Here is a 13,873-nt window from a genome sequence, read left to right on the forward strand (position 1 = left end):
CATAGTAATCACCATATGATTTAAATAGTATTATAAGTTTAGAGATGAAGGCCTACCCACATTTAGATTGGTCTCAACTATTTTTTTTTGTTCTAAATAGAAAACCCATTATTGGCCTTTTACAGTCTCAGTATACTTGAATTAATGCCAATGTGTTAGTAGGACCTCTAAGAACATCGTATAGCGTGCCACGCTGCTCCGTCTACCGTGTTTAGTCCGTTACTAACCTGTACAGTGGCTTGTGGTGTTATGGATTTAACGTATTCCTAGAGATAACAACACAATCTCTGTTGGAATAATTCAAAACATAACAATTTATTAGTCAGGTAAATGTATATTATGTCAATTCATTCAGTCAATTCATAAACAATCAATACAAGACATCAAATTATCAAAGATAAATCCAAGATTAAAAGATGCATACCTGACTTTAAAATATACATAACATGGAACATGAAGTTCCACGCTATGGGCTGATCTGGGTAAAAGAATCGTGCCGAACATTTAGAAACTTTACTTTAAGTAGTCAATCCAAGAATCTCCTCGAGAAAAGGGGTGTGTTGAATAACAAAATGCATTTGCATTTAGTGGAAGAGTTTCTGTCTATAGGATAGGCACACCCTTCACAGTGGTTCAACAGATACCTGAAGTTATATATCTGTTGTTTTGATTATGTCTATTTCTGAGGAAATGAGACCATTGTACCAATCGCACTGAGACATTTCAAATGATATCAAACATGATAGATAAAGTCACTTGGATTTATATAGAACATTCATATTTTAAAATGACTATTCTGTGTGAGTAGAGTTAAAAGGGGCTGGGTGACCAAGGGGTTTTTCGGGAGATGTTTCAAATGTAAATGGAGGAAAGGAGGGGAGCTAGTTTTTCCGCATTCCCACCTAGTGGGTTGTGGAGCCGATTGTCTCTGTTTTCAGTTCATATTTGAATTTTCTATGACATCAAAGTATTTGTTATATCTCAAGTCTTACACTATATATGATTAGATCAAGGGAAATTTCATTTCTCAGTTCATGACTCTTTAAATGAATCTATTTACACATAAAAATTATTTATGAATGCAGCTTAGAAGCAGGTTTCTAGAAATCTCTCTTCGTTGTTGTTTCAGAGCCGGAAGTGTGTGGCTGTGTTTGAAGGTCATAGCAGCAAAGTGAATTGCCTGTTGGTGTCATGTGGAGGAGGCCTGCAGCAACGCCTGTACTCTGGATCAAGTGACCAGACCATCCGATGTTACAGCCTCAAGGTGCTTCGCTTGGGATTGTGTCTTTAAGGGATTCCCATACAAGAGCGCTGTCATTATTTATGCTCATTCTAACTACATAATTTTATTTCTTCTATGGAACGTGAAACTTTTGGCATGCGTTTATTTTTTTGTCATGTTTACTACTTTAGAAAAACAGTTGTTTAAAAGCCAGCTTTCTAATTTTGAATGAAATTTTTATTTCTTTTATTTACGTTAAACAGACATTCATATATTATTTCAATTCTCCAAAAATGGTAGCTTTAATGAAAATAAATTTTAAGAAACTATTTTAGATTTTTGTCTTATGTATTATTCACTGTTGATGATTTTTATTATTATTATAATTATAAAGCTTTTTATTATAGAAAAGTATTATCTATAATGTATGTATTAGTAATATACATTTTATCTGTTTTACAATGAAATAGCCAGAGAAGCTAGTATGGCAAGCTCATAACTCTCTTTATCTCATATTTATTTTAGCTTTATTTTAATTAAAAGTTTCAATCTATACATACCTTCCCATAACATTGCAAGTATGACAAGCATTCCTATTTTCTCCTCAGACCAAAGAGTGTGTGGAGCAGCTGTCTCTGCCAGATCGAGTGCTCTGTCTCCATAATCGCTGGAAAATTCTCTACGTCGGTCTGGCCAATGGCTCAGTGATCACTCTCAGTCTTCGGGTATGAAGTGTTCTAATAAAAGCTTGATTCAGAAAAGAAAGGCTGACAGCCTGTTGTGTGTCTTGCTCTGCTGGTCAACTTTTCTCTCTTCTCCTGCAGAACAATAAGCAGCTGGATGTGTTCGAGTGTCACGGCCCGCGGGCAGTAAGTTGTCTGGCAACGGCCCAGGAAGGTGCTCGCCGCATCCTTCTGGTGGGCTCTTATGACACCACCATCAGCGTTCGAGATGCGAAGAGTGGCCTGCTGCTGCGAACGCTGGAGGGACACACCAAAACGGTGCTCTGCATGAAGGTTTGTGGCCAATTGTACTTTTTTCTGTTGCATATGTTTAAAGCTTTAAGACTTCACAAAAAAATCACAGTTATTATTATCATGGCTTTGTTAAAATGAGTTGAAAATGTTTTTAAAAATAAATACATTTCACACATCTATGTATATCATTCCACCAAATTTTGTATCTATAACAACTTTTTTGTTTGTTTTTTTTGTGACAACATGGACATGTTAACATGGATACCTGCATTGTAGATTTATTTACTTATGTCTGTATTATTTCATGTAGATATATATTTTTATGTTTTGTTATGTCTTATTCATGGTATTGTTTGTTAAATCTGCACTTGGAAAACTACTTCACAACATCCATGTTTATGTTGTTTGTCACAAAAAGCTGTTTTATAAAAGCCAAGAGGGGTTGTGTGATTTGATAAATATATCTAATAGTGATTTCGTCTGACTGATATTGCGATTTGATTTGTGAATATTTCAGTAGTGTGCAGCACAATATACGGAATACGACATACATTAAATGTTTGTTTGATAAATGGCAGCGTCGCAGTGTTGCCAGATTGGGTGTTTTTGGGCTTGAATCAGTGAGCTACATCTGGCAACACTGCAGCGGCGATCACAGCTGATCCATGATAGACGCGATAGTCCTGTCTGTATCCAGAAGTATCGCTGTAACAGCCGAGAGGAGAGGAAATATAGAGTCAAACGGGCCGCAGTGAGAGAGAGAAATGGAGTTTACTTTCATTCTCTCAATTACAGTGAAATAGGGGCTTCTGCTGTAAGTGTCAGTAAAAGACTGTCCAGCAAACAAACACACAGTGAAATTGTGCACAGCTTCTGTGTTTTAAGTAGTTGGAGCGTTGTAAACTCACGTTCGCCTCCCTCGCCATAGTAAGCTACGGCGACATATCGCATATGAGATAAATGATGTCAGTACACAATAACCGGTTATGATTATTACTGAACCGATACCGAATTGTCTGCATCGGTATCCCGGTCCATTTAAATTTATATATACTAGACACCCCTAGTATGTGTATATATATATATATATATATATATATATATATATATATATATATATATATATATATATATATATATAAAACAGGCAGATCAGTGCAGCGGCAGCAGTAATGCGGTCGATGTACCAGTTTGTTGTGGTAAAGGAGCTGAGCTGAAAGGCAAAGCTCTCGATTTACCAGTCACTCTACATTCCTACTCTCACTTATGGTCATGAGCTATGGGTCATAACCAAAAGGACAAGAGCTCAGATACAAGTGGCCAAAGTGAGTTTCCTATGGAGGGTGGCAGGGCACACTCTTATAGATAGAGTGAGGAGCTCTGTCACCCGGGAGTAGAGCCGCTATTCCTCCACATCGAAAGAAGTCAGCTAAGGAGGCTTGGGCATCTGTTTCGGATGCTTTCTGGACGCCTACCTAGGGAGATGTTCCAGGCATGTCCCACCGGGAGAAGGCCTTGGGGAAGACCCAGGTCACACTGAAGAGATTATGTCTCTTGGCTGGCCTGGGAACCCCTTGGGATCCCCCAGAGGAGCTGGAGGAAGTGTGGGGAGTGGGGAGAGGGAAGTCTGGAGTTCTCTTCTGAGACTGCTGCTCCCGGAAAAGCAGATGAAAATGAATTAATTAATGTAAATATATTCATTATTTATCATATATATATATATATATATATATATATATATATATATATATATATATATATATATATATATATCTATATATATATATATATATATATATATATATATCTATATATATATATATATATATATATAGGAATTTGAATGAATATATTAACTGTCTATATGAACATGTTATGTACATTGCAGCCTTTAGCTAGTAGCCATTCTCACTATAATAGGATTTACACTGAGTTTTAAAAATCATGATTTTCATGAAACTGTATTTGTGACAACACTACAATTTTCCTGGTCATTGCGCCTTTGTCGTGTCCAGTGTAAATGCAGACAATCGGATACGAGTCACTTTTTAAAAGATGATGTAAGCAGGTCAGCAAAAAAATCAGATACAATCACAAAATTGGAAATGACCATCAAGATCTGCAGTGTAAATGCAGCCTTAGAAGATGCTAAGCTTCATCTGCTGCTTCTCTACAGGTGGTGAATGATTTGGTGTTCAGTGGCTCGAGTGACCAGTCTGTACATGCACACAACATTCACGTGAGTACATCAGGGGTGTCAGTCACAAATATATATTGTATTATATCTTGTATGCTTATTCACTTCTATGTCTCTGGATCTGCAGACAGGAGAACTGGTAAGGATCTATAAGGGCCACAGTCATGCCGTCACTGTGGTGGCCATACTGGGAAAGGTGATGGTCACCGCATGTCTAGACAAACTGGTTCGCGTGTACGAGCTCCAGGTATAAACAACACATTTAATGATGACTAGCAGCTTCATTATACGCAGAAAATTCTTTCATTAAAGATTCTTTTTTTTTAAATCAAGATTTTATTCCATTATTTTCAATGAAATGAAGCACATTTTTTACCTTTTCTTAGTACAACAGGGGTCTTAAATTATCTGCGGGGTCTTAAAATTTCTTAAATTTCAAAAACAAATTTTAGGCCTTAAAAAGTCTTAAATTCACTGAAAGATTGTGTTGTATGTCTTAAATAATTTTTTAACAGGTCTTAATTTTCCTCTGCCCAAGTAAAGCTACACAATCAGGCTGACATCCATCCAATCACTAACAATCAATCTTAATAAAACCTTTTTTTTAAATATTCAAGTTTAAATTTAAGTTTTTTTATTGCAAAGAGATACAATTCCCCAGGAAAGAAAACGAAAAACAATTACACAGTTACTCATGATAATAACAGAGCAATATATGCCTTTACATTATCTTCCATTCATACAAAAACTCTTTACAGAAGTAAGGGGGAGTAGACATAATATTTATAAATGGGCATGAAACTTAAGGATTTATTACAGAAACGCATTAGATTGAATAGAAGTTATAGTCAATCAAGTTGGATCAAAAGCTAACAAATATATATTTTTGATTATTTATGTAATTATCTCCACAATAAATATACTTAACAATGTTAAACCTGTCGTTTTTTTTGTCAAAAAGATATATTATGTTGAAAAAAGTGTATACAACTAGAGTTTTCTTGACTCATTAAAGTATATTGCTGAGAAATAATTACATTTGGTGCCAAGCAAAAAAAATTCATTGGCCCAACCGGGCCATTAGAAATAATCATTAGTGTTTAGTCTTGTATAAGTCTAAAATTTCATTCATAATGGTCTTAATATTGGTTTGTTAGTTTCTGAATTCTATTTAAAAACAAAAACATGTAATATATTTATTTTGTTAATGACAAGATTTAATAAGGTAAAGCACGCAACTTTTTTGTTTTAAATAACAATCCTCTTGTTAAGTGTGACATCATGCAAAGCAGCTTCCAGGTCCATGCGCTCTATCAAACTGTATGGGGGGATTCATCAAATTGTAATAATAAAAGTTTACAAAGCGATGTAATACTTTCGAAAATCACGATCACAATATATATATCCACGCCTAAAATCCATTGGCCAGAAAGTGATTAATTTTTTAAAAATTGTTGGTATTTGTGATGCAGCAAGTCCAGAGACTGTTGTTTACACCATGATTTTATATAATTATTTATATAATTATAAAATTAAATTTAAAATGTGATAGGACTAAAAAGTGGGCATAAACTAATATTTTCTCAATTCAAATGAGTAGCGGCTTGGACCCAGAAACATCCTCCATACGTCACAACTTAACAAGTGGATAACAATGAAATGCACTGTAATGAGATAGAATACCATTCTATAATATTAGTTGAAAATAACAGGAATAATAAACGTGACCATCAGGGTTTAATATAGTACAGGGTTTCTGCAGGTATTATCAAGTCAAATGTAACACTTTTTAAGACCCTTTTACACTGTGATAGCATATAGGAAGTACATTATATAAACAATAGCAAATCACACTGGTACTGTTAAACCAGGTTTATCTGACTAAAATCATGACAAAAGCTACTCTGTGATTAAATGCAAATTTTGGTTGAATTGAATGGTTGATTTTTTGGGTTTGGTGAGAATGACTGTGTAGTTGGATTACATTGGAAATATTTGTTTTTGCTGTGAACTCTTTATAATATTGACCACATTTTCTGGTGGTTCCAGTCCCATGACAGACTTCAAGTTTATGGAGGACATTCAGACATGGTGATGTGTATGGTGATCCACAAGAGCATGGTGAGCACATCTTTAAAAACAGCCTACTGGGATCCGATTACAGAAACTTGTCATATACAGATTTACAGATATTTATTATCTAAATAAAAGTTTGTAAAAATGAGGTGATGTTTCTTGCAGATTTACACAGGCTGCTATGACGGAAGCGTAAAAGCTGTCAAACTGAACCTGATTCAGAACCACCGCTGCTGGGTAAGACTCTGAGCTCATGACATCTGAATGTATTAGGACCCTGGTGTATTTCAAATGAAATCTGACGAAAGAATGACGTAATTTCAAACAAAATTGGCCAAAATGAAGTTCTTTTTAAGATTAATTAAGATTTAAGTTTCTGCAGTGCAAAACAGCTCACCAAAGTGGACTTTTGGGGGAATTTGTTTTGGCTTCTAAACTCCTTTGGGCTACCATTGGTCCATGGCGATTACGCAATCAGTGGGTGTGTTCTGGAGCTCTGCCCTCTTTGACTTTCTATTTCTTTTTCCTGAATTATTTCTCATTCCAAGGGGGTCGGACAGGAGAACAGCATCCAAAATAACATTACTAGCCATATGAATACATTGGAGAGTTGAATAGCAGAGCTTTTACATATGCATCCACACCAGTACAATCACCTTCAAGGAGATTTTAAAGATTTGGAGTGGGTCAAAACGAACGTGAAGCAAACCTTCTTGCACCACATCTTTTCTGTGAGTTTGCACACACTGTGCCATTCAATGTCTGTCCACAGCAAATAGAAAAGGATGTGATGCTTCGCAAAAGGCTCCTTGCCAAATGTATGAAATCATTCTTCTCTCTCAGTTGTACTTTATTGTCCTTTTCAGGAAATTTATCTTGGACTCAAACAGCACATTTGTCTTAGAATCAGTACACATACAAAAAAAGATAAGATGTAACATTTACCAGCACCAATGAGATTTAAAAGACCTTCAAGGTAATTTACCATTTAAATTGCTAATGGACATTGGTATAAATTACTTCTGTATTGCTTCCCCGATGGCAGTACTTTATACATTGAAAATAAAACATGATTTAGATCATTTGCTATAACTTGTGCATTCCTAAAAACCAACAACTCATAGGTTGACTGAAGTGATGTATACTCTCTTACACCGATCTCTTTCATGGCAATTTTAACAAGACGTGCAAGTTGTTTTTGATTGAACTGAACATACCAAGCCTGCATACCATAATTTATTAAACTTCCCAACACTGCTTGATGAAACGGCAACATGAGGCTTTTACTAATGGCCCGTTTCCACTGAGAGGTACAGTATGGTACGGTACGGGTCACCTTTATCAAGCTTGAGTTTCCACTGCTAAAAGGGGACCCTTTTGGTGGGCGTGGTGTATGACAGAAAGTTTCAGACGATGTTATTTTTACTCAAGGAAAGGTCACAGTAAAGCTGTACAGGTCGTTCACATATCATATGAGAAGCACTTCTCACAAAACAGATGCTTTATACATATAAATACTTGTGTAGAAATGTTCATCACTAACCTTTCTATGAACATGGTTTGATTAAAACTGCAGATCAATGATATAGCGAAATAGCCTACTGCAACGTCTGTAATTATATAAAATAAATAAATGAACGTATATAAACACATACAGACCCTTACAGTCTCCGATATGTTATTAATTACAGAAAGACTACACACAGAATACATTTAGTCCTTATTTGGTTTCAAAAACAACACGAAATATAACCCACAGCCAGAGAAAACCTCTCATATGTGTCTTTAATCTTCACCAGCAGATGTGCCCTCTGTTAGAAAGTAATTCCGTCATATCGAGTTCATAAGAGTCCATAAGGTGGTGATAATAGTTAAACATGGCAGCTGGTTCATGTTTTAGGTTGCAGACGCATCATTTGCTGCTGGGTTTTTTTTTTTTGTCAGCTTCTGTTTTGTTTTTTTGCACTTCATTCTCGCGCTTCTCTCGTTCTGACCGGATTGGAAATCAGAGCAGTTCAATGATCACACACACATTATTAATATGAGCTCAAAAAGTTTGTTATTTCAAATATAGACATGCGTCAAGCTCTCTGGAGAACGTGAAACCACTCACGCTTTAGACGGGCTCGTAAAACAACAACAGGGCACGGCATAATTAGTTTTTCTTGGCTTTGTGGCTGGACATCAAGACGACTACAAGGTTGGCTTATTATATGGCTTGTTATTATATGTATATATTATTACAGTGTAATGTCTCGGCTGTGTTTTTAAAAATAGCAGTTCCTTTGTTTTCATTCTCCTGCCTCTGCGAGTGCAGTATCTCTAAACCAGTAGCGTTCAGCTGCGTGTCTTGCTCCGCCTTATGGTACCCTTTGGGCCTGTTGGTACCCTTTGCAAGGGTGACCAAAAAGTGGTGTGGTACGGTTTGCTTTTAGGTACCCTTTGACAGTGGAAATAGCTATAAAAGCGTACCAAACCGTATCGTACCGTACCACTCAGTGGAAACAGGCCATTACACCAATCAGAGTCTCCTGAAAAATATATAGTTTTTTTGGAACTTTGAGCAGACGTAGTCAATGTGGGATTTCCAAGTCAGTGTACGGTCAATGACCACCCCAAGATACTATTTGATACAAGAAAATTACTGGGCTGTAGTCACCTAGTGTTTTTCGGGACCACTACCATTTGTATCATATATCATCACTATCATTTATTGTAATTATGGTTATATACGATCAACGTGAGTGTTTGAAAACAGTATAATGTCACACCTCAGACTTTTCGAACTTCTTTTTGCCCTCAAACAAAGAACGATAAGGACTTTGTTTGCAGTATACTGAGGCCTTTGCAGTCAGACAGCAAGATTCCTGATGCCAGTTAATAATCTGCGTGACTCTTGACAGTGGCACGGCTGTACTCTCATCTTCGGGGTGATGGAGCACCTGCAGCAGCACTTGCTGAACGATCACACCAGCCCAGCGCAGCAGACCTTCAAATGCCGCTGGAGGAACTGCGACAGCTTCTTCACCACCCGCAACAGCTCCAAAGAGGTGAGCCAGCATTCACATACCCTTGATTAAGGGGCCGATCACACCGAATGCACTTTTCCATTCTGAAAACAACTTTATTGTTAACAAGGAAAAAAGAAGTGCTGTGCGATGTTATTTATTTTTTATGTAGCTAGGCAATGACTGAATCAGCTGCGTGTTATGCGCAAGCGCTGCTGTTGATATTGTTATTATTGTAATATTTCATAATATTGTAATATTCATGATTTGTGAAGTCATACAGCTCCGGATAACTTAAAGTAAGATAAGAGACGGATAAGTCTCTCCTCCATTTTTAAAAGTCTCAGTTGTCATGACAACACAAACACTGTTGTCATTTCAGTGGAAACCCCGCCTCTGCTTTCATTTAATTGGAGAATGAAAAAGACGCGACTGATGTAACATGCTTGACTTTTATTCAATTGCGGGCGCACAGTGCACAAAGGCATAAATGCGATGCACAGTAGGTGGTTAAAACGTGAGGCATGCAGGGGCACATAAGCAGCACGGAAAACCATTCAAAAGCAAAAAGCTCATTTGGTGTGATCAGTGATCAGTGCTGATATCTTTTGTAATTCTAAAATAATGTTTTGGTGTTTTTTTTGGTCACTAATTGATTGTTGACTCATGTGTTTGTAGGCAGTGCATTGTCACATGCAGAAACATGCTGAGGACGACAGTAAAATGGAGCCATGAGGGGCCAATACATAACTGGACATAACCTGCTCTTTTTTCCCATATTGGGAATGTCTCATTCAGCCTTCACCAGAGGAGCCCTGTTTATGGGTATATTTTTATACGAACCATCAGATACCAACAACTGCCGCTTAGATGATGCCTAGTTAATATCTGAGAGATTGTTTTGAACAAGATGTTCAAGTGTAAGTTCAAACAAAAAGCTCTCTAAGCGGATGTGTTTTGTTGGTATTTTGATGAGAGGAAGTCATTCATCTCCTTATTCACTTCTATCCGAAGTGTGAAATATGCTCAATTCTTTTATACCAATGTGGCATTGCTCTGATTGAACGGATTGATTTCTGTATCAGACAAACACTCTCATCTGATTATACACTGTATCGTCAGCTCTGAGATTTACTGACCAAATAAAGACAGAGAAACTGAGAAACGTTTGGGTACCAGTACAGCAATAGAGGTGCGGCAGCTCCCTCAGCAAACACATGCAGTTTATCACTCACTATTGTGTGTGCGGTATGAGTTTAGAGATCTTCTGATTCTGTGATTTAAGAGGCTTGTCATGTTGAGCAACCAGATTTTAGCAGGGTAAAAACCAGTGTGATCTGAGTCACAGCTATAAGTCGTGTGAAATTAAGATTCAAATGTGGATTGTGTTTCAGTGTGAATGGTAATACTGGATTTTAATTTGTTTTTCCTCATCATTCATTGGGCCTCTTTTGGTGTGGAGGTAATGCAGCTTACAAACTCAACCGATACACAGTGTGACCCGAGATGCATCTATATGTGGTGTGAATTTAGTGCCAGTCTGGATTGTGTTTCAGTGTGAATGGTAAGACTGCATTTGAAATAATTGTTCTCATCAACCTGCTTTTGTTTTGTAACCATCTAGATCAGTGTTTCCCAACCCTGTTCCTGAAGGCACACCAACAGTACACATTTTCAACCTCTCCCTAATCAAACACACCTGAATCAACTCAGCAGAACATTAGAAAAGAACCCAAAACCTGACACGAATGGGTCAGATAAGGGAGACATACAAAATATGTACTGTTGGTGTGCCTCCAGGAACAGGGTTGGGAAACACTGATCTAGATTACAAATTCACACAAAACCTAATTGGAATAATTCTAAATTGTTTCAATATGTAAGTTTAGATTGGATTTTGAATCATTTTCCTCATCACATTTATATGTGGTGTGAAACAGGATCAAATCTGAAATGTGATTCAATGTAAATAGTTTTTCTAATTATTCATAGCATATAAACCAGATGGTTCTTGTAGTAAAAATGCAGGTTACCATTTCATGTGAAACCCAATGTGGCCTGAATCACATCCATATGTGGTGTGAAATCTGAATCTGAAGTAGATTGTTACAGTATGAATGATAATATTGAATTTGAATTCTTTTTTCCCTCATCATTCATAAGGCTTTTTTTTTGAGTGTGGTAAAAACGCAGCTTACACACTCACACAAAGCACAGTGGGACCTGAAATGCATCCGTTAGTGGTGTGAAATCAGAGTCAGCCTAGATTGTGTTTCAGTGTGAATGGTCAGACAGGATTTAAAATAATTGCCCTCATCAGCCTGATTTGTGTTTTGTAACCACTCATACAAATTTGCACAAAGCCCAATGTGAATCTGAGTTATTCTAATGTGAACGGTCAGACTGGATTTCAAATAGTTTTTCTGATCACATTTATATGTGGTGTGAAATCAGAATTCAAGCTGCATTGTTTTAATGTGAAAGGTGTCAAAGAGAATTTCAGATACTTTTTTCCTCATTCATAGAGTATAACCCAGATTTTGTTTTAGTGAACGCAGGTTACTAATTCATATAACACTGAATTGCATCCATATCTGGTGTGAAATCAGAATCAAATGTGGATTGTGTTTCAGTGTGAATAGTCATATTGAGTTTTTCCTCATCATTCATGAGGCATCTTTTGGTGCAGTAACAATTCAGCTAACAAAACTCATATGAAACACAGTGTGATCTGAATTACATCCATATGTGATGTGAAATCAGAATCTAACGTGGATTGTGGTTCAGTGTGAACGGTCATATTGAACTTGAATGAGATTTCCTCATCATTCTTGAGGCATCTTTTGGTGCGGCAAAAATTCAGCTTACAACTCACATGAAACACAGTGTGATCTGAATTACATCCATATGTGGTGTGAAATCAGAATCAACTGTGGATTGTGTTTCAGTGTGAATGGTCATATTGATTTTGAAAAAGTTTTTTCTCATTATTCATAACACCTCTTCGTGGTGCGGTAACAATTCAGCTTACAAACTCACATGAAACGCAGTGTGATCTGCATTACATCCACATGTGGTGTGAAATCAGAATCAAATGTGGATTGTGTTTCAGTGTGAATGGTCATATTGAATTCGAATGAGGTTTCCTCATCATTCATATAGCCTCTTTGTGGTGCGGCTCATAAACACAATGTGATCTGAATTACATCCGTATGTGATGTGAAATCAGAATCAAATGTGGATGCTGTTTGAGTGTGAATGCTCAGACTGGATTTGAAATATCTTTTCACGCCCTTTCTAAGGCATCAACCAGATTCTGGTGTTTTGAGGATGCAGGTTTTATGAAGACGACATCTTTCGCAAGTTAAAGTCTTCTGTTTATATTGTTTTTATAGTATTACATACCTGGCGAAGCAAACTATTATTTACTTCTGCCATTTTTGTCAAGACACCTGGTGATTTTGTTTCATTTTTATTTTATTTTTTGGCTATTAGACTTGTTTGTTTGTTTTAATGTAGTCACTTGAGTGGTTGAATCAGTTTCTTCTTCTCAGTAGACACATATTTTGTTTGGCTTCTCTGTGGTTGCTCTCCATTGAAGAAAAGAAGGATTAGAGTGTGCCGTGACTCCAAGACTGCAGTTGAGTTAAGTTTGCTGTGACTATTGACAGAGACTGAAGTATGACAGTTGGTTTGCATACGCCTTTAAGAAATTAAATGAATGTGTTTTATGGAAACGTTTTTTTTTTTTTCGATAGTGAAGAAGTTTTTATTATTTACTTCACGGTTTAGAGAATTATGTGGCACGTGTGCAGATAAGTTTTGTAGTTAATTGAAAGTGCAGGAGGAAGTGCAGGAAAGCAAGGTTTTATTTTGCTGTCGAATGAAAGTTGTTGAAGTGAGAAACATTGGAAGTGTTTTGTGTGGTTAGGAACATATTCACTTCCTATAATCCTCAGCCTTCCTTTTATAGTTTTATACACACACAAAATAAAACCGGCCTAACTATGCATAACTACATAAGCAAATATTGGGTGACATCATAAAATCCTAACACGGTTTCTGATGGTTTTATACAGGTTAACAACACTTGCTTTCTATCTGCAGTGTTGCTTTTTTAACCTCAAATATAGTCACTCGAGTATTTTCTGTCTCCTTTTTGTTTATTTTATGAATAACCGTACAGTTTGTTTGAAATGCATCTCAACTCTTTTGCTATAGTTGTGTGTTGCTGAGGAGAGATTTCAGCTGCCCTCTTAACTGGTGTTCCAGAGTTTCTCACACTTGTTCATTTCAAATACTGTTAAAAATCTTTCTAAGAGTTTTGTACACAAATACTATTGAAACTAAAGGAATAAAAAAAAGACATATTAAAGATAAATCTTGTTTCTTT

General features: G+C 36.6%; 1 protein-coding gene across 1 annotated transcript in view; it reads left to right on the plus strand.

The window, feature by feature from the left end:
- Nucleotides 1-13,861, plus strand: part of znf106a (zinc finger protein 106a) — a 34,814-nt gene extending 20,953 nt beyond the window's left edge. Inside the window, exons 14-22 of the mRNA XM_056476570.1 lie at nt 1,130-1,264; nt 1,831-1,947; nt 2,047-2,238; nt 4,376-4,438; nt 4,524-4,643; nt 6,446-6,517; nt 6,638-6,709; nt 9,376-9,522; nt 10,159-13,861. Of these exons, the coding sequence (XP_056332545.1) occupies nt 1,130-1,264; nt 1,831-1,947; nt 2,047-2,238; nt 4,376-4,438; nt 4,524-4,643; nt 6,446-6,517; nt 6,638-6,709; nt 9,376-9,522; nt 10,159-10,215 (975 nt within the window). The 3' untranslated portion in view covers nt 10,216-13,861. The remainder of the gene's footprint in view (nt 1-1,129; nt 1,265-1,830; nt 1,948-2,046; nt 2,239-4,375; nt 4,439-4,523; nt 4,644-6,445; nt 6,518-6,637; nt 6,710-9,375; nt 9,523-10,158) is intronic.
- Nucleotides 13,862-13,873: the final 12 nt, after the last annotated feature.

The sequence above is a fragment of the Danio aesculapii genome, chromosome 17 (genome assembly GCF_903798145.1).
Source record: "Danio aesculapii chromosome 17, fDanAes4.1, whole genome shotgun sequence".
Lineage (NCBI taxonomy): Eukaryota > Metazoa > Chordata > Actinopteri > Cypriniformes > Danionidae > Danio > Danio aesculapii.